We start from the raw sequence: 26,071 nt of genomic DNA on the forward strand, positions 1-26,071 counted from the left end.
AAAACCTGGGAATGGGACAGTTGGGTATACGGTAAATGTACAGTTAAGATTCCACCTCTTTTCCAGAATGGCTGTACCATTTTGCATTCTTACCAGCAATGTATAAAAGATCAAGTTCTTTGTATCCTTGCCAGCATCTGGTACTGTCACTATGTTTTCCAATTTTAGCTGTTCTAATAGGTGTGTAACATCTCATCATGGTTCAGATTTGCATTTCCCTAGTGGCTAATGATGCTGAATTGGTGAGGCATCTATTTAATCTTTGGCCCTTTTTAAAACTGGGTTAATTACCATTGTGCTTTCTTTATACATTCTGGATACAAATCTCATCTATGGTTTTCACATATATTCTAATTAATGGCTTATCTTTCCATTCTAATAGTATTTTTTTGCAGCAGTTTTTAGTTTTGATGGTTATCAAATTTTTGTTTCATGCATTGTGTCTTTGGTGTATGTCTAAGATCTCACTGCCAAACCCTGGGTCACAAAGATCTTCTACTTACGTCTAAAAGTTTTATATTTTTACAGTCTTAAATTTTATACTTAGAACTGTGACACATTTTGAGTTAATTTTTGTATAAGGTATGAGATTTAAAGGTTTTAAATGTGTTCCCACATTTATGTTGAAAATATCCTTTTCCATGAATTATCTTTGTACTCTGTCAAACAATGAGAGCAGCAAGAATGAACCTTACAGGGGCGCCTGGGTGGCGCAGTCGGTTAAGCGTCCGACTTCAGCCAGGTCACGATCTCGTGGTGCGTGAATTCGAGCCCCGTGTCAGGCTCTGGGCTGATGGCTCAGAGCCTGGAGCCTGTTTCCGATTCTGTGTCTCCCTCTCTCTCTGCCCCTCCCCCGTTCATGCTCTCTCTCTGTCCCAAAAATAAATAAACGCTGAAAAAAAAAAAATTAAAAAAAAAAAAAAAAAGAATGAACCTTACAAACATTATGCTAGGTGAAATAACCTAGACACAAAAGGACAAATATTGTAGGCTTCCACTCACATGAGGTACCAAGAATAGGCAAAATCACAGAGACAAAAATTAGAACAGAGGCTTTTGTAGGGGAGACACATGAAAGAGGGGGAGCTGATGGTTATTTTACCTTGGGGTGAGTATGAGTATGTGGAGTGGTAGGCAGAATAATGCCTCCCCCCACCCCAAGATGGCCACATCCTAATCCCCAGAAACTGAATATATTACACGACAAAGGGGAATTTAGGTAGAAGATAGAATTGAGGTTGATCATCAGCTGACCTTAAAGCAGAGAGATTATCCATGTGCGTCCAATATAATCACAAGGGTCCTTAACATGGAAGAGGGAGACAGAAGTCTTCAGAGCGAGGAGAAAAGAACTCGAAAGGAGCCATGAGCCAAGAAATGTTGGCAGACTCCAGAAGCTGGAAAACAATAAGGAAATAGATTTTCCCCTAGAGCCTCCAGAAAGGAATGCTGTCCTGTTGACAACTTGATTTTACCCAGTAAGACTCCCATCATTCTGGCCTCCAGAACTGTAAGATAAGTTTATACTGTTTTAAGCCCTTAGTTTGTGGTGATTTGTCACAGTAAAAATAGGAAATACAGTTCTTTGAAGAACTGCTCCATTAAGTTGTTGAATTTATGTCCTTAGAGTTATCTTGTATCCTTTCCATGTCCATAGAGTCTGTAGTGGTAGCTCTTCTTTCATTCCTGGTACTAGTAATTTGTGTCTTTTTTTTTTTTTTTTCTCCTTTGCTAGTCTGGCTATAGGCTTATGTATTTTACTGATCTTTTTAAAAAAATAAAACAAACAGCTTTGGGTTTCACTGATTTTCTTTTTTCTTATTTTCAATTTCATTCATTTCTGCCTTACCTTTATTAGTTCCTTTCTTCTGACTTGGGTTTATTTTGCTCTTCTAGTTTTAAGACAGAAGCTTAAATTATTGATTTGAGATCTACTCTTCTGATAAATGCACTTAATGCCTCTTAGCACATCTTTGGCTCTTTCCCACAAATTTTGATATGCTGTGTTTTCATTTTCATTTAGTTCAAAATGTTTTAAAATTCCCCTAGAGACTTTTTGATCCATGGATTATTTAGAAATATTATTTCCACAACTTTGAATCTTCTTGTCATCTGTTACTGATTTTTAATCTGACTTCATTATGGCTGGAGAACATAGTTGATGATTTCAACTCTTTAAGATTTGTTAATATTGTTTATAATCCAGAATATGGCTTATCTTGGTGAATGTTCTATGCGCACTCAGAAAAAATGTATGTTCTGATGTTGGTGGAGCATTCTACAAATGTCAATTAGATTTATTTGGTTGATGGTGTTTTGCAGTGTTTCTAAATCCTTGCTTTTTTTTTTTTTTTAACATTTATTTATTTTTGAGAAAGAGAGAGCACGTGCATGTGTACCCACAAGCAGGGGAGGGGCAGAGAGGGGGACAGAGGATCCAAAATGGGCTCTATGCTGACAGCAGCAAGTCCAATGTAGGGCTCAAACTCACAAACCATGAGATCATAACCTGAGCTAAAGTTGGATGCTTAACTGAGCCACCCAGGTGCCCCAATCCTTGCTTATCTTCTATTCGCTTGTTCTGTAGAGTACTAAAAGAGAAATGGTAAAATCTCCACTTATAATTATATAATTACAAATTTCTCTATTTCTCCTTCCAGTTCCAGGAGTTTTTACTTCCTGTATTCTGAAGCTCTGCTGTTAGGTGCATTTACATGTAGGGCCTCTTAGTGAGCTGTTTTATCATTATGTGATGAATCTCTTGTTCTCTTCTCACACAATATTTCTTAAAAATATTTTTAAATTTAAAATGAAGAATCCGCTAAAGAGGAAGACCTAAGGTCTAAGAAACAACAGAATTAACTCATGAATGCAATGGGGGGGGGGGGGGGAAGTCCAAGCATCATAATTAAGCAACAAACCTAAAAAGCAACTAGCACAAATGAGTGGAATAATTCAAAAGGGAAGTTGAGGCACCTGGGTGGCTCAGTTGAGTAAGCGTCCAACTCTTGATTTTGGCTCAGGTGATGATCTCGTAGTTTGTGAGTTCAAGCCCCACATCTGGCTCTGGCTGCTTGGGATTCTCTCTTTCCCCCTCTCTCAAAATAAATAAAATTTTAAAAACGAAGAAGTTGAAGAACATCCACAAAGAGATCATAGTTCTTTCTTAGTAAATAATATGAATGAGATGCTGGAAGAACTTATTGAATATGATGTCAAATTTCTGTTCAATAAGGAAATGCAAGAATACAAATATAAGTAAATTAAGTTTTAACATAGTACTGCTCAAGGAAGTGTGTATGTACCTGACAGCATAGCCTCAAAATACATAAAGCAACAACTTTCAGAACTAAGGAGGAAAGACTAAACAGAAATCACAAAGACTTGACACAGCCCTCTCAGAAACATAAATCAAGCATGAAACACAAAATTAAATACACAGCAGGTATGAAGATAGTAAGCTCTCTAATAAATAAAAATATCCAGAGTACATTTTTAGCATGTGACATTTACAAAAAGTTCTACGTACTAGTCACAGAGGAAGCCTCAACAGATGCCAGGTGTATGTTCTCTGTCCAAAATGTGCCAAGAACTCAGTACAAAAGGGAAGCTTAATACATGAGCACCCTTATGTCTATAATGATTTTTAAAAACAGAGAAGCCCATGATAATAAATAATCCATAATTTAGAGAGGACTTTATAGGGAGTAATTATGAAATTCTCCCAGACGGATAACAAAGAAAGCTGTGCAGCTTAATGTCTGTGGGTTACCAAGGTGGTTTTTATGAAGTTATAGATTCGAATATGCTTATCGAGTACAAAGAAAGAATGGAAATAGATGAGTTTATTACTTTTCAACTTAAGAAGCTTTTAGAAGAGAAAATCCAAAGAATAAGAAAAATAGTAAATAAAATGGAGAAAAATACTAATACAAATCATCAATGTTAAGATAGCTAAATTTTTTGGCAAGCCAGTTCAGAACAAAGAAAACCCAAAGAACAAAATCAGACAAATAAAAACAAGACACAGAAGACAATACTAAAAGGAAAGAATATAGGTAGAGCAAAATGAAAAAAGGGAAAATGCTATAGATGACAGAAATGCTAAAAACTATGCAAAATATTATGAACTATAAACAGATTTGAAAATCCAGGTGAAAGATGAATTTCTGAAAGAATACGAACTGCCACAAGATTGGCAGGCAGAGCTCTTCTGGTTATCACCATCTGGTCAAAGAACATTGTATGTCTAATACTGCACGAGAGAAAAACTGCTGATCTTTCCTCTCAATCCCATGAAGTCCCAAGTCCAGAAAATTATGCACTTTCAAGCCAAGCTGTTCACAAAAGATAAAGATGCAAAACTCCCATATAAACTATTAACTGAATCCAATGGAGTATTCAAAAAGAAATCATGATCACGCAGTACTTATCCCAATAATACAAAAGTAGTTTATGACCAGAAAACCTAAGAGGATAATTTATGGCATTAAAAGATTAAAGAAAAAATATAACCATCTCAGGGGATAGAAAACTAGGCACTTGATAAAGTGCAAAACCTATTTCATGATGAAAAATGATAAATTATGGCTTGATAGTAAACTTTGGAGTATAAGAGAAACCTTTTGACCTTGATTCTTGAAACACTGTCCTTGGGGCGCCTGGGTGGCGCAGTCGGTTAAGCGTCCGACTTCAGCCAGGTCACGATCTCGCGGTCCGTGAGTTCGAGCCCCGCGTCGGGCTCTGGGCTGATGGCTCAGAGCCTGGAGCCTGTTTCCAATTCTGTGTCTCCCTCTCTCTCTGCCCCTCCCCCGTTCATGCTCTGTCTCTCTCTGTCCCAAAAATAAATAAACGTTGAAAAAAAAAAATTAAAAAAAAAAAGAAACACTGTCCTTAAAGCAAAATAATTTAATGACAGGATTTTACTTCCTCCCCTACTGGTCCAAACACCCTAGTAGATTCTGTAGGGAAAGCTATTATACAATCATAACAACATAAATGTTACTCACTGGTTTTTGACCTTTATAATACGGTCAGACAAAGCACTAGAGCACTGTAAACTTTGGTGCCACATTTGTGGCACAATGACTGACAAAAATTGGGTACAAGCAATGGAGGGTTGTGTAGACACTATTTCCTCATCTTATGAAATGGAAACTCTGAAATGGTATCTAAAGTTGCTGGAGAGAAAAAACAACTTTAGAATATGCCTCTACATTCAAAAGGAAAGCAACTGAAGAATTAAAAATAAGTGAAAAACCAGAAGCTTCACACTAAGATAGGAACAAGGCAATGATGGCCCTCTCACCATTTTCGACACTGTACTAGAAGCCATAACTAATACATTAAGACAAAAAAAAGAAAAGAAAAGAAAAGGTATGGGGCACCTGGGTGGCGCAGTCGGTTAAGCGTCCGACTTCAGCCAGGTCACGATCTTGCGGTCCGTGAGTTCGAGCCCCACGTCGGGCTCTGGGCTGATGGCTCAGAGCCTGGAGCCTGTTTCCGATTCTGTGTCTCCCTCTCTCTCTGCCCCTCCCCCGTTCATGCTCTGTCTCTCTCTGTCCCAAAAATAAATAAACGTTGAAAAAAAAAAATTAAAAAAAAAAAAAAAAAAAGAAAAGGTATACTGGCCAAGAAGGAAAAAAATAAAAGTGTTCACAGAAGACATGTTTCTACATAGAAAATCCAAAGGAATCAACAAAAAGAAAAACCCGCCTGGATAAGCAAGTATAGCAAGATTGCAAAATGCAAGGTTAGTATACAGAAGTCAATCATATTCCTACATATTATCAATGAACAAGTGGAATTTGAAATTAAAAACACAGAACCATTCACATTAGCATCCCCAAAACGAAATTCTTGTATATAAATCTAACAAAATATGTGTAAGATCTGTATGAGGAAAGCTATAAAAGCCTGATGAAAGAAACTCAAGAACTACATAAATGGGGAAATATTCCACATTCATGGCTAGGAAGACTAAATACTGTCAAGATTCTTCCCAATCAAGACTCAGCTAAGTGCATTTGTTTGGACAGTAAATCTCTAACTGGTCCAGAACAGTCCAAAGTTTCTTAGGGGCAGTGAATATCCCCCAATCCCTGTGTGGCACTCTAGAGCCCTACATGCATACAACAGATTTTAAATAAACACCACAGTGATTGTAAAGATGAAGAGACCGAACTTGAGTTATTTCAACTCTATCTTCTATGAGACAACTTGGGAGTGTGTTTAATATTTAAAACAGTGCAAAATGAGAGGCATGGGGGCATAGGAAGCGCAAATTTTAGCTCACACGTATATATTGCACTGAATTTAGTATTTAATACTAAAATATATTCTTATCAAACTGTTATTCGCTTTGTAACTAAAGAATGAATCAAGAAAATATATTAACAGGGGCGCCTGGAGGACTCAGTTGGGTAAGTGACTGACTCTTAATTTAGGCTCAGGTCACAATCTCATGATGGTAGATTGAGCCCCTGCATCTAACTCCACATGGGCCTCAGCGCTGACCATGGAGCCTACTTAGGATTCTCTCTCTCCCTCTGCCCTTCTCTCCTCCTGGTGTGTGTGCTCTCTCTAGGAAAGGGAAAAGGAAAAGAAAAGGAAAGGAAGAGGAAGGGAAAGAAAAGGAAAGGAAAAGAAAAAACGTTAACAATGACAAAAAATACATTAACATCAGGGGCACGATTTTGGGAACTGCCTAACTTGTGTCTTTTGTAGTTGCTTGTTTTATCAGAATTCACTTATTTATTTAATGAAATTTATTGTCAAATTGGTTTCCACACAACACCCAGTGCTCATCCCAACAGGTGCCCTCCTCAATGCCCATCACCCACTTTCCCCACCCCTCATCAACCCTCAGTTTGTTCTCAGTATTTAAGAGTCTCTTATGGTTTGCCTCCTTCCCTCTCTGTTACTCCCCCCCTCCCTCCCCCCTGGTCTTCTGTTGAGTTTCTCAGAATCCACATATGAGTGAAAACATATGGTATCTGTCTTTCTCTGCCTGACTTATTTCAGTTAGCATAACACTCTCCAGTTTCCATCCACGTTGCTACAAATGACCAGATTTCATTCTTTGCCATTGCCAAGTAGTTGGAATTCACTTATTAATTATCAATTGTTTCTTTTTTGTCCTGTAGGAACTTGGGAAGTTATTCAAAGAATTAATTACACAATTAAAACAAAATTCTTCCAATCTCATGTGCGGTACCCATACCAACATGAAACAACATCATTACAGTGGAACTCAACAAAAAAATTCTAAAATCAGTGGCGGGGGGAGGGGCGTTGCGTACAGAAGAAGGCGACAGAAGCAATAAGCAGAACTATACTATTTTGAAATACATAATACTTTAAGCTTCATTTCATGATTATTACTGAAAATCATTCAGCAGTTAAAAAAAAAAAAGTAAATATTTTAAAAAATGACTCAGGGAGCCAAATACCCAGTATGGTTCAGAAGTTAAGAAGCAGTGTGGCTCTAGAGTCTGTAATCTTAACTATACTCTATTATCAAAAGAACTAAAAGAGTCAATGCAATCCCTACCAAAATGCCCACTGCCTATCTTTGCAAAAATGGGCGATCTGATTCTAAATTTATATGGAAATGCAAGGGACTCTAACGAGCCAAAACTATATTAAAAAAGAACAAAGTTGAAGGATTCACACTTCCTGATTTAAAAACACTGCAAAGTTAATCACGGCAATGTGGTACTGGCATGAGGATAAACATATAGACCAACGGAACTGGGAGTTCAGAGATAAAGCTACACATCTATGGTCCAGTGATTTTTTTGACAAAGGTGTCATTCAATGGCAACCATTAAGTGGCAACCATTCAGTGGGCAGAACAGACTATTCAAAAAACAGTGCGGGAGTTTCCAGGTTGGCAAATGCATCCACTGCTGGGAGGTAGCTATCACACTCCAGTTCCCTGGAGACAAAAGCACGAGGTACTATTCCAGATCTCACCCTATGCACCTTTTCATCTGGCTGTCTATCTGAATACTTTATAATATCTTTTATAATAAACTGGCAAATGTAAAAAATAAGCCAAAAACAAATGATACCGGGACAACTGGATATCCATGTGCAAAAGAATGAATTTCGATCCCTACCTCATATCTTATACAAAATTTAATTCAAAATGAATCAAACACCTAAATCTAAGAGCTAAAACTCTGAAACTCTTAGAAAGAACATAGGTATAAATTTTTACATCTGGCATTAGACAATGGGTTCTACAATATGGCAATCAAAGGGAAGACATAAATTGGACTTCATCAAATTAAAAACTTGAACGTATACAAATAGAATGTTATGAAAGTTTTTCTGTGCTTTCTGTTCCTCTACATAAACCATGGTGTATTATGCACAAAAAATTAAAAGCTTACACTGAAATGCATTACACCAAGAAAGTGAAAACAATCCACAAAATGGCAGAAATATTTGCAAATCACATATATCTGGTAAGTCTAGTATGCAGAATATACAAAGAACTCAAATCTCAACAATAAAAAGACAAAACCCAGCTAAAAAATTTGCAAAGGATTTGAATACACATTTCTTCAGAGAAAATACACAAATGGCCAATATGCATATTAAAATATGCTATTATCATTAGTCATTAGAGAAATGCAAATCAAAACCACAAGAAGTTATCACTTCACACCCACTAGGATGGCTATAACTAATAAAACAGAAAATAACAAATGTTAGATGTAAGAAACTGGAAACCTGACACATTGCTGGTGAAAATGTAAAATGGTATAGCCACTTTGGACAATAGTTTGGCAATTCCTCAAACAATTAAACATAAAAGTGACACCTGGGTGGCTCAGTCAGTTAAGCATCCAACTCTTGATTTTGGCTCAGGTCATGATCTCACGGTTTGTGAGTTCAAGCCACATATCGGGCTCCCGACTGATTATGCGAAGCCTGCTTGGGATTCTCTCTCTCCCTCTCTCTCTCTGCCCCTCCAGTCCTCATGAGTGTGCACTTTCTCTCTCTCTCTCTCTCTCTCTCAAAATAAACCTAAAACACACACACACACACACACACACACATATATATGTATATATACATCAAGATAAATTACCATTATGAGTAGGCAAGCCTATTCCTAGGTATATCCCAAAAGAAGTGAAAACACAAAAATCTGTACACTGATATTTACAGCAGCACGCTTCACAATAGCCAAGAAGTGGAAACAACCCAAGGGTCCATCCACGAATGAACGAATAAACGTGGTATATCCGTGCAGTGGAATATTATCTTCAGTCATAAGAAGGAATACAGTGCTGATACATGCCACTGCATGGTTGAACCTTGAAAATATTAAGCTATGTGAAAAGCCAGACACAGTAGCCCACATGTATTATTCCATTTATACAAATGTCCAGAATAGGTAAATCATAAACAGAAGTAGACTGATTGACAGAGAATGGAGGAGGGGGCAATTGGGAGCGATTGCTAATAGGTACAGCGTTTCTTTTTGGAATGATGGAAATGATAGTGGTGATGGCTGCATACCACTGTGAATATACTAAAAACCATTGAAGTATACATACCTAAATGTCTGTGAGTTAGATCTCAATAAAAACAAAACAAAAATAAAGGCACTAAAAGTAGGATCACAAGTGGTTACTTCAGTGGGAAAAGGGCATCCTTCTACTTATTACCATGTTTCTTAAAATCATGTGTGATCTATTATTTAAAAATGCATACATACATATCTACACCTTTTGCCACAGGTGCCCAATCCATTCTTCTTCTCTGAGAACTTGCCCCATTGTTGAGGTGTGGGACTCAAAAGTCAGGACTGTCCTATATAACTCTGTGCCCTGGACACAGCTTGTTAGTGCACGGGTGGACTCCTGACGCCATGCTGGACCAATCAGATTCTCTAACCCTGGAATCTGAGATTAAGATAAAGATGCTAACTAGTGTGGAACTGAGACCAAGTGAATTTGGGAGCTGTGGAGTAGAGACAGATAAAGTTCGTGTGCAGAGATGAATATAGCCTAAGAAGAAAATCTGAGAAGAGCTGCTTAGATTCCTGCCAGCTTTCCAGTTCCAGATTCCACTTTTGGGACGCCAAGACATCCTCCCTATCTTTGGGTTCCATAGCCTTGTAACAAATGCCTTTTTTCAGTGGTCTACCAAGGTCAGGATGATAGGAGAGATCCAAGATGGGTACAAACAAAAGGGGATGAATTGTCTGTCCAGAATCGTGGTGACAATAAAAAAGCAAACTTTTAGTCAATTTTATTATTGCTTTAAATTCTTTAAAATGCTAGTGACCAAATACTTCTCCCTGCCCTTCTCCACATAACACTGCTCTTTTAGTCTAGTTCTGGTTGTTGGATATAACCACAGTACTTTGAATATAACCAATAATAATGATCTTGACCCAACCAACAATCTAAAAACAGTGAAAGAGGGGCGCCTGGGTGGCTCAGTCGGTTGAGCGTCCGACTTCAGCTCAGGTCATCTTCTCATGGTTCATGGGTTGTCCAGCTCTGTGCTAACAGCTCAGAGCCTGCAGCCTGCTTCAGATTCTGTCTCTGGCTCTCTCTGCCCCTCCCCCATTTATGCTCTGTCTCTAAAATAAACAAACACTAAAAAAACTTTTTTTAATAAAAACAGTTAAAGAAACTGGTCAATAAGCATTCCTACGTTTTCCAAAATTGACGAGTTATTAATTCAGGGAAGGAAAAAAAATTTTAATGTTTTTAAATTTTTTACTTATTCTTCTTTGAAAGCAAGAGTATGTGCAAGTGGGGGAGGAGCAGAGAAGGAAAGAGAGAATCCCAAGCAGGCTCCGTGCTCAGCACAGAGCCCAACGTGGGGCTCGATCCCACAACTGTGAGATCATGACATGAGCCAAAACCAAGGGTCTGACGCTTATCTGAGCCACCCACGCACCCCTAAAGTATTTTAATTTAAATAGCTATACCCAACATGTGGCTCAAACTTATGACCCCAAGATCAAGAGTAGAACGCTCCTTTGACTGAACCAGTCAGCTGCCCTAAGAAAATTTATTTTATCTATTTTTTCTAACCAACAGTTAGATCTAGAAATCTTGTCTTACGAGTCTTCGTTTAAATAAAGCAAATTCCACTTCAACAGCTACCACTCAAGGATGAGAATGAGTGGTTGAAAATGGAGATAGGCTACAACAGAAGTCCTCTCATTTATTTCATGGTTGTCTGAGAGCTGAGTGCATCATGCTTCCCGTGGATGGCTCCACCAATGTTCATTCTTCCTGGTGCTTGCTGGAGCCACCTGTGTGGGTATAGTCATACCAGAGGAGAACACCATTCAACAGAAACTGAGGCAGCAGAGGACAGGAATGAGTATAGCTAGTCTTTCAGGGTTAATGTGGTACAGTGGAGAGGACCTGAGTGAAGGAAGAAAAAAAATTTCTTTTAAATAAAAACTGATTAGGAGAAAAAAAAAAGGATACCAAAATTGTTTTTAATTATTATTCCTGCCTTTGTTTAAAGGAAGCAATTTGATATGGATCACTAAATAATCATCGTAGGGACTCAGCCATTAGCACTATACACATAACAGAGGCCAACAAAGATAATGCTGAAGTATTCCTAAATCATAATTTAAAGCTTTGGATCTCAATGTCCTGTACATAAAATCTTTAAGAAACTCCAAGTGAAACATTAATGACACTTTATGAGGGCTTACAGAAAAAAATGTGCATTTTTAAAAAAATGTGCAATTATAACATGGCAGATACAAATTAAAGTACAGATTGATTCGCAAAGATGAATTATGACCCAGGTAGTTATGATTGGCCACTCACAGAATTTCAAAGTTTCCTATCCAAATGAAGAAGAATCAGGACTTGCATGTGAATGTAGCTCATACCTGGTACGATCATGAATTCTCTGAATCAATAGGAGGTCCGCCAGGACTGTCCTATGTCTGAGACCTGCGCTCACAGTAACCACCCCAATTCACACCATTTCTGATTGATTCATCAGTCTTTCCACTGCCTCTGACACATGTTCACTGAGCATTTTCACTGTGCAAGGTGCATTCCAGGCAATGAAGATATACTGGTGAATAAGTCAGAGACAGGCCCTGAATGTGCTGAGAAAAAATATAGCAAAGGAACCCAAGAAACAAGTACTTTCAACAACTTGCTTTACATATGTGAAAATTAATAAAGGGAAACCTCACTAAAGTGGACTTGGGAGGCTGAAAGGGGGAGCTCTACCACTCAATGTTAATTACAAGAAGAATTATCAATTAAAGATCCCTAACAAAAAAATCTTTAACAGGTAAGTATCAATTACAGGCCCCAACAGAGAGAGATGTACATTGCATCTCCTACAAGATATCTACTATCCCTGCAACTCAGCCAGTGAGAAACCAGCATCACCCTGAACCTTTTTCTCCAATGGGCTTCCCTTCAAAATAACCCGTCCCAACTTCCTCCTCCTTTATAAAATAAAGTTCCTCTCCTTTGTTTGTGGGACTTGTCTATGGTTTGCCTTAGCTTGCATGCATGTCCCGCACTGTAATTCTGTTATTTCCCAGTAAACCCATTCTTACTGGTAAGATAACCGGCAGTTTTATTTTTAGGGTTAACGTATAATAATTTCCAGGACACAAAGGATCCTGCAGTAACCGAAGCAAGGGGTACTTAACTTAGGTTTCCAAAAGAAGATTTAGCCAGGAAAGTACAAGTGGAATGAGGAGGGGGCCAGGCAAAGGAAAGAGCTGAGATGCAGAAGGTCTAGAAGCAAGGTCCAAAATTAAAGAACTGAAAGAGGGTTCAGCAGGAGAGGGAATGTAGTGATAAGGTGAGGTCTGAGAACTAGGTAGGGGTGGAGCCAAGAAAGGCCTCATAAACTACAACAGTCATTTCTCTAACTGGGTGAAAAATCAATTTGAAACAATTTACTACAAAACCAAAAAGAGTCTACAAGTTTAACACCTGACCTACTTCTCACAGAAACATACCTGTAATGCTGTTATTACAAAGGTACTCAACATATTCATGGCAGTAGGAAAATACAGTAAAAACATATACTTCAGAACAGCTTCTACAAAAAAATTATGGCTATAAAGCAGTATTATTTTCTTCTCTATAAAATAATCTATATGGGGAAATAAGACATTCTGTAGGGAAACATTTCAACAAGATCCAGGTGCCCATAGCAACTTACAAAATTTACAAAATACTGTAAAGCCAGTATTTTTATCCGAATTATACCCTTTCTGTACTATAATGAGATATGTCCCTTAGGATCATACACATAGGAAACAAAACATGACAAATACTTTCAAAACTACATCAAATATAAAGTCATCTTATTTATCCAGCAAGACCAGGGTGTGGGAAATTTACTAAATATCCATAACTGGAACTTTGCCCCTCAGCACCAAAACTTTTTTTTTCTAAGTTTATTTATTTTTGAGAGAGAAAGAGAGAGAGAGAGGACAATCGGGGTGGGGGGGGGAGGGGGGGAGAGAGAGAGAGAGAGAGAGAGAGAGAGAGAGAGAGAGAGAGAGAGAGAGAGAGAGAGAATCCCAGTCTCTGCACCATCAGCGCAGAGCCTGATGCGGGGCTTAAACTCATGAACTGTTACATCATGACCTGAGCTGAAACCAAGAGTTGGACGCTTAACCGACTGAGCGACCCAGGTGCCCCAAAACGTTTCACTTTTGATGGATTTTCCCTAAGAAGTACCTATGCATTTACAGCGACCTAAACCAACTGTGCAATTTAATCTTCACTCCACATTTTGGAGCCATTATTTTGGACATCAATTATGGGTTCCAGTAATGTGAACATCAATTACTAAGATTTAGTGGAGGACTATATGCCCCTTCCTCAAAGCACCCTTATGGATATAGTAAAAAATAAAAAATATATATATATATATATACACACATACACACACACACACACACACATATATATATATACATACACACACACACACACACACACACACACACATAGTTTTAGACTTCTTTATCAGGTTGTCAGTGTTCACGGACTCAGTCCTGATGCCTACACAGGCCTTCTAATTTACTGCTTCTAGTTTCAGCCTGGGAAACCAGAAAACTAAACTAGTTCAAATTATAGGGAAAATGAATAAAGAGTTGCTGAATCCCTCCTACAAGAAATACGTGCATTTTACGCCACTGGTTTTGGCTGCTGGAGACCAGCTTCTAGATCAAGGCGTTCTCACTAACACCCGCCTGGTGTTTTAAATGAGCTAAGGCCACTCACTGCTAAGCTACCTCCAGGTGCCACAATCTAACAGTGATTTCTGGTTTGCCTCCACCACTCGTAAGTCCAAAAAGAACGGAGAGGGGGGTTAAAATGCCCAGTTAACCGCAAACAAGCCTCAATTTTCCTCCATGGATGCTTAGCAGAAAAGTAGCGTTAACAAGAACTACAACTAAAATTTACTAAGCTGGTCTGCAGCATTCAAAGCCCTTTTCTACGTAGGAACTCAGCTGAGTTCAACATTTCTTGCTAGCTCTGGCACGAAAGCAGACGTGTACTAAAAAGGCTTTAAAGTCATAACAGAAAAAATTAAGCTGTCACCCCTAATCTTATCGCGAAAAGGGAGGATGTGTGTAATACAGTAGTTAGAGCCAACTTCTGCTGCGAGCGAGCACTCCCCCGACACACCGGAAGTTTTGAAATATCCTGCAGGCTTCCCATAGGCAAAGTGCTTTTCCTCGCCCCGTCTCGGCGGGCCCCCCGAAGGTTCAAGGACCCCTCCGCGAAGCGTCAAACGCGGGGCGCGGGTCCCTGGTGCGCCACGGAGGGGAGCGAGGCCGGCAATCACGGCCGGTCGCCGGCTCCTCGCCGCGTAACCTTGGCCGCTCGCGAATCACGAATCGGGCAGGTGGGAGGCACCTGCGGCCGGCCGGGGAAGCCGCGGCCCGGGCACGGGCACGGGCCCTGGCACGGGGGTGTCTCCGCGCAGGCCTGGCCGGCCACGCCAGCCTCCGGGGGAGCCCCGCGTGGGGCCGCGCGGCGGGGCCGGGCCCCGGGCTCGGCAAACTCAGCGGCCCGCCCAGCCCGCCCCCGGCGCCGCCACTCACCGAAGAAACCTTGCACGATCCCGAGCGGGTGGCTGAGCCAATCCTCCCCACAGGGCATCTCGCCGACGGGCCGGGGCCGGCGCGGCCCGGCGTCCCGCGCCGCGGCTCCTCCTCGGGGGCTCGGCCGCTCGTCGCCCGCGCCCTCCCACGCACGGCGAGCCTCGGGGCGCGGGCCGCCCGGCCTGCCCGCGCCTCAGGGAACGGCGGCTGTGGCGGCGGCAGCCAAGGAGCAGCTGGCCACGGGCAGGCGGCGCGTGCGGGCCCCCAGCCTCCACTTCGCACAATGGCGGGAAATAGGCGCCGCCGACCGCGCTGCCTGCGACCTGGGTGGAGCTCGCGCGAGGAGGGGCGGCGGGAGCGCGCGGCGCGGCCCCGAGGGCGGGAGGAGGGGCGGCGGGAGCGCGGGGGTGGGGCGGGGTGGAGCCAGGACGCGGCGGCGACGCGGCGGCGGGGCGGCCGCCATCTTGGAGATGGGCAAAAGGAAGGGCACGCAGGGCTGGTGGGTGGAAGGGCTTCGAGGCTGAGCTCTGCGTATCGCGTTTTGTCACGCTGTGCTAGTGTGAAGGGGGAAGTTCCCGAGGTCCGGTTTATTAATTCGTAATACGAGCCCTTGCACAGGCTGGAGGGCGCAGCAGCCCAAAAGCACAAGCCCAAGGAGACCTTCGGGTCCTCTCTGGGCAAAATTAGTGGGCAAAACAGCCCTGGGTGTCGGTCCATCCACTCTTGGTGCTAGTTTTGTTTTGTTTTGTTTTGTTTTGCTCCTTTCTGTGGCGCCCTGCCTGAAACACCCATACAGTGACTCCCTCAGCTGCATAAAGTCTGATCCCACTGGGGGAGGTATGCATTTGGATAAGGGGTACTTTGAAAACTCACAAGCGCCTTTTGCTGGATCTCTGGCACTGTGGTAGAGTGACGAGTTCATAATTTGAGAGGCAAGCTCCTCACTGTGGAAACGTACCTGTCTGCCTCTGCCTAGAAGCTGGAAACAACCAGGGAGCTTTGGCAGGTTCCTGCAGAAGGTGTGTACAGACATACCTTCGAAATGCTGCCCCTTTGTGCCACACCATCTCAATAAAGCGAAAATCATAATAAAGCAAATCAAATGAAGTTTTTGGTTTCCCAGGGCACATGAAGATTATGTGTACACTATGCAGTAGTCTATCAAGCGTGCAATATATTTAAGTCTTAAAAAGTATATATGTCAATTTAAAAATATTTTTTAACTTAAAAGATGCTGTCATCTTAACTTTCAGCAAGTCACGATCACTGATCACAGATCACCACCATAACAAATGTAGTAATAACGAAAATGTTTGAAATACTGCCAAGATCTAACACAACCTGATGTAGAGATACCCAGTGAGCAAATGGTCTTGGAAAAATAGCATCAATGGACTTGCGCCAAATGGTGGTGTCACCAACTTTCAATTTGTGAAAAAACGCAGTATTTGGGAAAGGCAGTAAAGCTAAGCAGAGTAAAACAATGTGTGCCTCTCTCTGGATACCCTAAGATTGAAGATGGTGGCATTAACACACACAAAAAGATCAAATCTAGGGGTAAACTTTTAGTGAGGGAATTCAGAAAAACATCCAAGTTCAGGGATGAAACAGCATGTTTCTCCTAGGACTGGAACACACCTGAGAAAACTGAAATATCCACAGCTGAAGAAAGAGCGTGTTAAACAGGAGGATGATCTGAATGGAGACTGGAAAGTGGAAAGCCTGAGAATAAGAACTGAACTCGAAGCTTAAGCCCTACTTAGGGCAAAGGCGGGTGGTTTGTATTCTCATTGTGAACTAATTAATTGGTCTACTGGATTATACATCTGGCTCTTGTGAGTTTGGGTGAGCTGAGAAAACGGAGTTTCAAATCCAGGGCACTACCACCATGTCGTTCATTTATTCATGTGTTTAGCAGAGAGGGTTGCCAAGACCCTTGTATTAAATGGAGAAATCCCATATGTTAGTGTCTTGACCAGTAACGGGCAAATTAAATGTATGCGGACATGAAAATGTCTGCTTTTAAGTTATAATAATTGCAGATTGATTTGCTTCATATGAAATTGCCGATGGATACCAAGTCAACAGTGGCGAGGAACACTGAAGCTTTAGGTTTCTTCCTCTGTATTTAGTGACTTAGAAACAAACTATCGCTCAGATTTACTTAAAGAGACCCCACGGTGCTTTTGAAATGTCATTATTTCATTTTGTGTGTGTGTGTGTGTGTGTATATATATATATATTTAACATTTATTTATTCCTGAGAGAGAGAGAGAGAGAATGAGCAGGGGAGGGGCAGAGAGGGAGTCACAGAATCTGAAGCAGGCCCCAGGCTCTGAGCTGTCAGCACAGAGCCAGACCTGGGGCTCGAACTCACAAATGGTGAGATCATGACCTGAGCCGAGGTCTGATGCTCAACTGAGCCACCCAGGCACCCCGAAATGTCATTATTTTAAAATGTGAATGATCATAACACCTAATTTTTCTGAGGCAAGATGTGTTGATACTACTACTAAGTAGTTATGAAAATGTAAGAGGCCAGGGAGGATCCATAAAAGCACATCTCTGTGGCAAGATTTGACTTCCCGCCACCACGAATGGCACCGCTGCCCCCACACCAAGCCTATATTTTTTAGGAGGGCATTAAATAACCCTGTCTACCTCTGTGGGGTAAAGGCAAAGGATGTTTGAGGACTTTCCTGAAATGTGACATTTACCCTAGGACTTGAAAGATAAATAAGAGGTAACTAGGCAAAAAGTGAGGGAAGAGTGTTCCAAGCCTAGGAAAACAAAGCTTGCAAACAAAAATTAAAATAGTGACAACTTATTATATCATTTGGCTATGAATCATCTTTATGTAATCATAATAAAGGTAAAACTTGAGTGTTAATCTAACCAATGTTATAATTTAACTTCAGCGAGAGGCTAGGGGGAAAGGGTTCATATATGTGATGAGGACAAAGATCAAAAGGGGCAAAATCCTCATTGTTCACCTGGAAAGTCAACAATATAATGCAAACAGGAAAAACATCAGAAGTGGCAACGTAATCATGTTAATTTGGAAACAGAAATCCTGAAAGAATCAGCAGAAAGAGTTGAATGCAGTTGCCTTCAGGGTGGAGTAAATTTTTTTAAACATTTGCTAGTTTTCTACACATTTGTTATTAATTAAGCCTCAACTGCACTAGAATTTGCACTAGACTGTAAGATCCTTGAAGCAATGATTTTGGTAGTTACATGTTATTTTATTCCCTAGCACCTAGAACAGTGCCTGGCATAGCACAGGTGCTCAATAAATGGTTTCTGAATGGATAATACACATTTTCCATCCGTTGCCTAAATTTCCTCTCTAGGTGTTTAGACACCTTTTCTTGGGTATCTTTCCTAGAGCCTTTTGACCTGTTCTGATCTAGACTTGCTGCCCTTTACCTCTGGTACAAAACTGTCTTCCTAGGATCTCCTACCACCATTATCCATTATCCTTAAGATTCTCTTTCCTTTCATGGTTTCACTGACCCTTCAGAAAAATCTGTTTCCTCCATCTTCCACAGCTATAGATTTCCTAGGGAAGACCTGCATTTTCTACCTACAGACGTATAGCTGAGGCTGGCTGCCCAACGAGGGACTACATTTCCCAGCCTTCTTTGCAGCTAGGTAGGGCTTTGTGATTAGGTTCTTACCAATGAACTGGGAGCAAATGTTATGTCTGGAACTTCCCCCTCAATTTGTTTGGAGAAAACTTTTGGCCTGGATATGTTCTTTCCTCCTTTGTGATGGACAGGATGGTGATGACTAGAACGACTCTGTGTGACAGCCTGGATTTTTATATGAACATTGCATTCTGAGGCCTCTTTGTTACAACTGCTAGCATTACTCTAAGTAATTCAGCAAGTGGTGTAAGTGGGGTGTTATCACAACAAACACAAAGTAAGGTGGCTCTAGTTTAGTGGTTGGAAGGAAGGTAGCAATCAGTGAAAGATGAAATGCCTGAGACAGCGAAGGAGATTGATTTCATTCAGGCTGTTGCAGTAGGGAGAATGTTCGTTCAGAAACATCTCAAAGGAGAGTGGTAAATTTTGAGTTTCATAAAGCAAGGAAGTCGTTGAGGAAGGATGGAGGTGAGCCTTATGTTGGAATTTTCAAGAACGAGTTGGTCTTTTGCATTTATAATCCTTTCTTGGAACACAGAAACAAGAAGGGATTTCTTAACTATCCCTGTTTTCTGAGGAGTGAGTGGGGGGCAACTACTAGGGAAGTTGGACTCATTGACCAAGTTCTGACTTTTCTAGGCCAATCGCTGCAGAGGTTGTCAGAGTTCTTTTGTTAAATATGGTCTGGCCATTGTTTGTATATTCAGCCTCCCAGAAATATCGTGCAGGCCATATATGTAAATTAAAAGTTATTAGTAGTCACATTAAGAGTTGATAAAAGGTACAAACTTCTTTTTTATTTATTTACTTTTTAATGTTTATTTATTTTTGAGAGATATACAAAGCACAAGCAGGGCAGGGGTAGAGAGAGAGAGAGAGAGAGACCCAGAATCTGAAGCAGCTGAGCTGTCAGCACAGAGTCTGACGTGGGGCTCAAACTCACAAATTGTGAGATCATGACCTGAGCTGAAGTCGGACACTTAACCGACTGAGCCACCCAGGTGCCCCAAAAGGTGCAACCTTCTAATTATAAAATCAGTAAATCACGGGAATGAAAAACACAGCATAGGGAATATAATCAATAATATTGTTATAACTTTGGTGACAGGTAGAAACTACACTTGTGGTGGTGAGCATTTCATAATGTATATAACTGTCAAATCAATATATTTTACACCTGAAAGATATATCAGCTATACTTCAATTAAAAATTGAAAACAAACTGGGGTGCCTGGGTGTCTCAGTCAGTTAGGCATCTGACTTCAGCTCAGGTCACGATCTCACACTCCATGAGTTTGAGCCCCACGTCGGGCTCTGTGCTGATAGCTCAGAGCCTGGAGCCTGCTTCAGATTGTGTCTCCCCCTCTCTCTGCCCCTCCCCTGCTCATGCTCTGTCTCTCTCTGTCTCAAAAATAAATTAAAAAACATTAAAAAATTAAAAAAAAAATTGAAAACAAACTGAGGCACCTGGATGGCTCAGTTGGTTAAGCCCCTGACTCATGATTTCAGTTAAGGTCATGATCTCAATGTTGTGAAATGGAGCCCTGCATCAGGCTCTGCACTGGGTGTGGAAACTGCTTGAGATTCTGTCTCTCTCTCTCTCTCTCTCTCTCACCCACCCACCCTTTGCCCCTCCCACCCTGAATGTGCCTGAATGTGCACACATTCTCTCTTTCTCTCTCTCTAAATAGAAAACAAATAAGAAACCATAGTGAGATAATATTACACACCGGTTAGAATGGCCAACATTTAAAATACTGGCAACACCAAGTATAGATATTACTGGTGGGAAAATAAGATGATACAGTGGGGAAATAAGATGATGGAAAAGGGGCACCTGGGTGGCTCAGTCAGTCAACCATCTGACTTTGGCTTAGGTCATGATCTCACAGTTATCGGGCTCTGTGCTGACAGCTTGGAGCCTGCTTCACATTCTGTGTCTCTGCATTGCTCTCTGCCCCTCCCCCACTCACACTCTGTCTCTTTCTCTCTCAAAAATAAACATTAAAAAAAAAGATGACGGAAAATCATGTGGCAATTTCTTACAAAGTTGAATATACATGACTAGAAGACTCAGTAATTCTACTCCTAGGTGAAATGAAAACATTTCCCATGAAGATTTTTACATAAATTTTCATTGCAACTTTAATAATAATAGCCCCAAATTTGAAACAACCTAAATCTCTACCAACCAATGAATGGATAAGCAAACTGTGGTATAGTCATATAAAACACTACTTAACAAGGAAAAAAGAATGACCTATGATTCACATGACATGGATGGACCTCAAAAATATTACATTAATCAAAAGAAGACACAAAAGAATATGTACTATATGGTTCCATTTATACAAAACTTACTAAAGACAGATGTAAAAATGTAAAAAATAGAAAGTAGATCAGTGGTGGAATAGGGCTGGGAATAGAATTTATGACGTTATTAATTGGCTGGAAAGAGGAACACAAAGGAATAGTCTAAGGTGATAGATTTATTTTTTAAAAAATATACTTATTTTGATGGGGCGCCTAGGTGGCTCAGTTGGTTGAGCGTCCAACTTTGGGTTAGATCATGGTCTTGTAGTTTGTGAGTTTGAACCCCGCGTGGGGCTTGCTCCTGTCAGCGCGGAGCCTGTTTCGGATCTTCTGTTCCCGTCTCTGTGTGTCTCTCCCCCGCTCCCGCTTGTACTCCCTGTCTCAAAAATAAATAAAACATTCTAAAAATGTTTAAATGTTTTATTTTTGAGAGAGGGAGCAAGAGAAATAGTGTGCATGCATGAGTGGGGAAGGGGCACAGAGGGAGGGAGAGAGGGAATCCCAAGCAGGCTCTGTGCTGTCAGTGCAGAGCTAGATGTGGGGCTCAATCCCACAAACTGTGAGATCATGGGCTGAGCTGAAATCAAGAGTTGGATGTTCGACAAACTGAGCCACTCAGGCATCTGTAGGGTGATGGATTTATTCTATACTGATATTTTTGTCAAAACTCATAAAATTGTATACTTACAGTTCATGCACTTATCATGTAAATTATACCTCAATAAAGTTGATTTAAAGAGTAAAAAGAGGGGCACCTGGGTGGCTCAGTCGGTTAAGCCTATAACTTCAGCTCAGGTCATATCTCATGGTCCATGAGTTCAAGCCTCGCATTGGGCTCTGCGCTGACAGCTTGGAGCCTGGAACTTGCTTCAGATTCTTTGTCTCCCGCTTTCTCCCCACTCATGCTGTCTCTGTCTCCATCTCTCAAAACTAAATAAATGTTAAAAAAAAAAAAAGTAAAAAGAAACAGATCACATTAATTTTAATAGTAGGGTGCCTGGGTGGCTCAGTCAGTTAAGCATCTGACTCTTGGTTTCAACTCAGGTCATGATCTCATGGTTTCATGAGTTTGAGCCCCACATTGGGCTCTGTGCTGACAGTGTGGAGCCTGCTTGGGGTTCTCTCTCTCCCTCTCTTTCTGCCCCTCCGCCCCCACACTGGGTTTGTCTTTCTCAAAAATAAATAAATAAACTTAAAAAATTTTAGTACTATATTTAACTTGACATATTCCAAATATTGTAATTGGGATGATGAATATAAATGTTATTAATGAATATTTTATCTTCTTTTTTTAGAATGAATTCTTTGAGGGGCGCCTGGGTGGCGCAGTCGGTTAAGCGTCCGACTTCAGCCAGGTCACGATCTCGCGGTCCGTGAGTTCGAGCCCCGCGTCGGGCTCTATGCTGACAGCTCAGAGCCTGGAGCCCGTTTCAGATTCTGTGTCTCCCTCTCTCTCTGCCCCTCCCCTGTTCATGCTCTGTCTCTCTCTGTCTCAAAAATAAATAAACGTTAAAAAAAAAATTAAAAAATAAAAAAAAAATAGAATGAATTCTTTGAAATCTGGTGTGCATTTTACAGTTACAGCACTTCTCAATTCAGACAGCCACATTTCTAGACCTCGATAGCCACAGGTAGCCAGGACCATCCAGTGAGGCAGCACAGGAGAGACCAGGGCCTCAGTATTCAGATCAGAGGAGGTAAGAATCTTGCTCAAAGGCATTTCCAAGGGTCTTTTAAGATTTCTCTGGTAAACTAAAGAATCCTGCCTTATGGCAAAGGTCAGATCAAGGATGTAGCTTTCCCACCTATACCTATTAGGCTGACAGAAAAAGGGCTCAAGTCAGACAAGGAAGTAAAGAACATGGAACTTTCAGGAAATAAAATGCCAGGAGCTTGGCCTGAAAAAGTCTGCAACTTGTCAAGTTTTAAGGCAAGTCTCAGGCCCCAGACTCATAGGAGAGACAGTGGGCTACCAAAGCTGTACAGCCCCCAAAGAGGACGTGCCTCCTCGTGCCACTTGGGATATAGCCATGGATGGTCAGGGACAAGAAGAAACCTCCCTGAGGGCAAAGGTGAGGCCAGGGAGGACTGTAGACTGAGGAAGTATTTCTAGAGGCCCAAACCAGGGGCAGTCAGGACCAATCAAAAACATTCTCCACTCTCAGGGAGTATTTTCAATTTATGCCTCGTAGGATTTAATCATTTCTGTGCAACGGTGGGAGTCTCCATACAGTTACCCTGTTCTCGGCCCATGACTGTCTAATGTGCCCTATCGCCATAGGTGAGAAGCCACATCCAGGCCCAGTGGAAAGGGCTGAGCTGCACCCACAGATCCTAGACTGTTGAACAGGATGCAGCATGTTGCTTCCTTTGAGGAGTGAGTATATTCTACATTTGGGAAGAAGGGTTGGCGTTTGGTGGCCAGAGGGGCAGACTGTGGTGGCGATCATCATTTGCCCACTAAAATCTTCTTTCTCCATACAGAACAGTTACAGAATTGTAGGTAGGATGTGGATACTCAGGTGAAGATCGTATTTCCAGCTCTTGTACCAGGAGTGCCTTTTGTCCAAGTTCTCACTAGCGGAATGTGAACAGAAGTGATTTGTACAAGGTCTGCCTTACTTCTTAAGATGAGACGTCTGTGCCTGAACTGCTCTGACCTCTGGCCGCTGCCTTGGCTGGCAAAAAACTAGAGCGGCCTTGGAAGCCTTGTGTTGAAGATGAAAAACTGGTTACCTGCATGTACTCTCATGTGGGAAATGAACCTTCACTTTGAGCCACTGCATTTTGCGGTCTTTTTTTTTTTTTTTTTTAAATTTTTTTTTTTCAACATTTATTTATTTTTGGGACAGAGAGAGACAGAGCATGAACGGGGGAGGGGCAGAGAGAGAGGGAGACACAGAATCGGAAACAGGCTCCAGGCTCTGAGCCATCAGCCCAGAGCCTGACGCGGGGCTCGAACTCACGGACCGTGAGATCGTGACCTGGCTGAAGTCGGACGCTTAACCGACTGCGCCACCCAGGCGCCCCTCTTTTTTTTTTTTTTTTTTTGTTAAAACAGCTTACGTTCTCCGGTACACCTGTGGTTGCACATCACGTTTCCTGTATCCCACATAGGAAGACTTCCTTAGCTTATTCCTTTATTTTGGTGGAGGACCTCCTTCATTTGCTTTCTTAGAAGGTGTGCTGGAGGGGTAAGTATTTTGAGAGCTGAATTCCTTTGCATTTGACCTGTTTTTATCCTTCTGGAGCCTTAAGAATCTTCTATTTGTCTCCAGCGTTTTCTCGTGTGTGTGTCTATTTTCAACTATTGTGCTGGGTACTCAACCCTTGCAATCTGGAAACTGGTATCCTTCATTTCTGGGAATAAAAATGTTTTTTCTTTGATTATTCCCTCCCCTGCGTTTTCTCTGTCTCTATTCTTAGCAGAACTCTTAATGTACAGATATTGGCTTTCCTTGCCCAGCACTCTAATTTTCTTATGTCTCTCTCCTAGCTCCCATCTGTTTGTCTTGTTGCTTTACTTTTTGGGAAATTTCCTCACTATTTATCTTCCTTCTACTGATTTTCTTGTGTGTTCCCTGAACATTTATTTTCTTTTTAAAATGACATCCTGGGGGCGCCTGGGTGGCTCAGTTGGTTGAGCGTCCGACTTCGGCTCAGGTCATGATCTCACGGTTTGTGGGTTCGAGCTCTGTGCTGACAGCTTGCTCAGAGCCTGGAGCCTGCTTTGGATTCTGTGTCTCCTCTCTCTCTGCCCCTCTCCTGCTCATGCTCTGTCTCTGTCTCTCAAAAATAAATAAATGTTAAAAAACATTTTTTTAAAAAACAACACACCGATCTTGTTTCTTGGTTACTGACCCTCTTATCCCTCTGAGGATATTATTGACAGATTTTCTAAGTCTTTTTCTTCCCGTGTGCATTGTTTATTCTAAGTTGCTATTTCTCCTTCCTTTTGTGTGTGTCTTGTTTTGATCTCTTTCACATTAAAGGATCTTCTCAACTATGTGGTGATCATATTTAAAGTGTGGGGGCTAGGGGCACCTGACTGGCTTAATCCGTAGATCATGCAACTCTTGGTCTCAGGGTTGTGAGTTTGAGCCCCACATTGGCCACAGAAGCGACTGAAAAAAAAAAAAAGTGTGGGGACTGACAAGGTGATTGGGAGCTCAGAGCATATAAATAGGGATTGTTGATTGTGAACTTAATATGGGGTGATCTGGCTGGGCTGTCTTCCTAGGGACTCCAGATTTCAGCACCTCTACATCTCTCTTTCCCACGCCCCAAAGAAGAATTTTCTAATCTTCTGCCTGAAGGTTGAAGATCTGGCAGCCAGTGTTCTCAGAGCTGAGTGGAGAAACTTGGCTGGGGTTGTGGGAGAGATTATTTTTTTATTCAGTATGTACACGTTTGCTAAGTGTTTCTTCTGTTACCCACTCCGGAAGGGAAAATTTCGTCTTTTTTTTTTTTCCAGAAGGGGGATGGTTAGTGCTCCAGTTACTCAGAGTAGGGGTACAGACCTAACAGCTTCTCCCACAGTTTTACCCAATCTTCCAAACTCTTTAGCTTCAGGTGCCTGGGGTCATCAGACCCTCAATCTTATGAAGATTCTGTGGTGCAAACAAGTTGCTCTTGGGCTCCCCATTACTGGTTTGCTAACTCACCCACTACAGGTCCATTTTCGTGTGTGTGTGCGGAATCTTGCTGCTGCAGAATCCTCTCCTATCCCCCTTATCCTTCTGGGTTTAAAAATCAAACACACCTATTTGTGTTTTCCACAGAGTTTCAGGAGGAAGGAAATGAAGACACTTTGGTTCAATGTGATGTCTCTCCCCAGGAATTACCCCAGGAATTCTCTGCTCATTCCTACTGCAATTGCTCTAATTTGAGCCACTCTCACGGCTCCCCTGGTCCACTGTAGCAGCCCGGGTTGCTCTTTCCGTATCTACTTTATTACACTGAAGTCAGAGTGGACTTTCTACAGGGCAAATGTTATTTCTCCACCCTC

General features: G+C 41.5%; 1 protein-coding gene across 2 annotated transcripts in view; it reads right to left on the reverse strand.

Annotated features, from left to right (window-relative positions):
• MCMBP (minichromosome maintenance complex binding protein) overlaps positions 1 to 15,433 on the reverse strand; it is a 48,521-nt gene extending 33,088 nt beyond the window's left edge. For both annotated transcript variants that reach the window (XM_047073535.1, XM_047073534.1), the window contains exon 1: positions 15,101 to 15,433. In XM_047073535.1, the coding sequence (XP_046929491.1) occupies positions 15,101 to 15,158 (58 nt within the window). In that variant the 5' untranslated portion in view covers positions 15,159 to 15,433. The remainder of the gene's footprint in view (positions 1 to 15,100) is intronic.
• Between the last annotated feature and the right edge of the window lie 10,638 nt (positions 15,434 to 26,071).

The sequence above is a fragment of the Lynx rufus genome, unplaced genomic scaffold, assembly GCF_022079265.1.
Source record: "Lynx rufus isolate CCGP_SWC_20201006 ecotype Redwood Valley unplaced genomic scaffold, mLynRuf1.p SCAF_11, whole genome shotgun sequence".
NCBI lineage: Eukaryota > Metazoa > Chordata > Mammalia > Carnivora > Felidae > Lynx > Lynx rufus.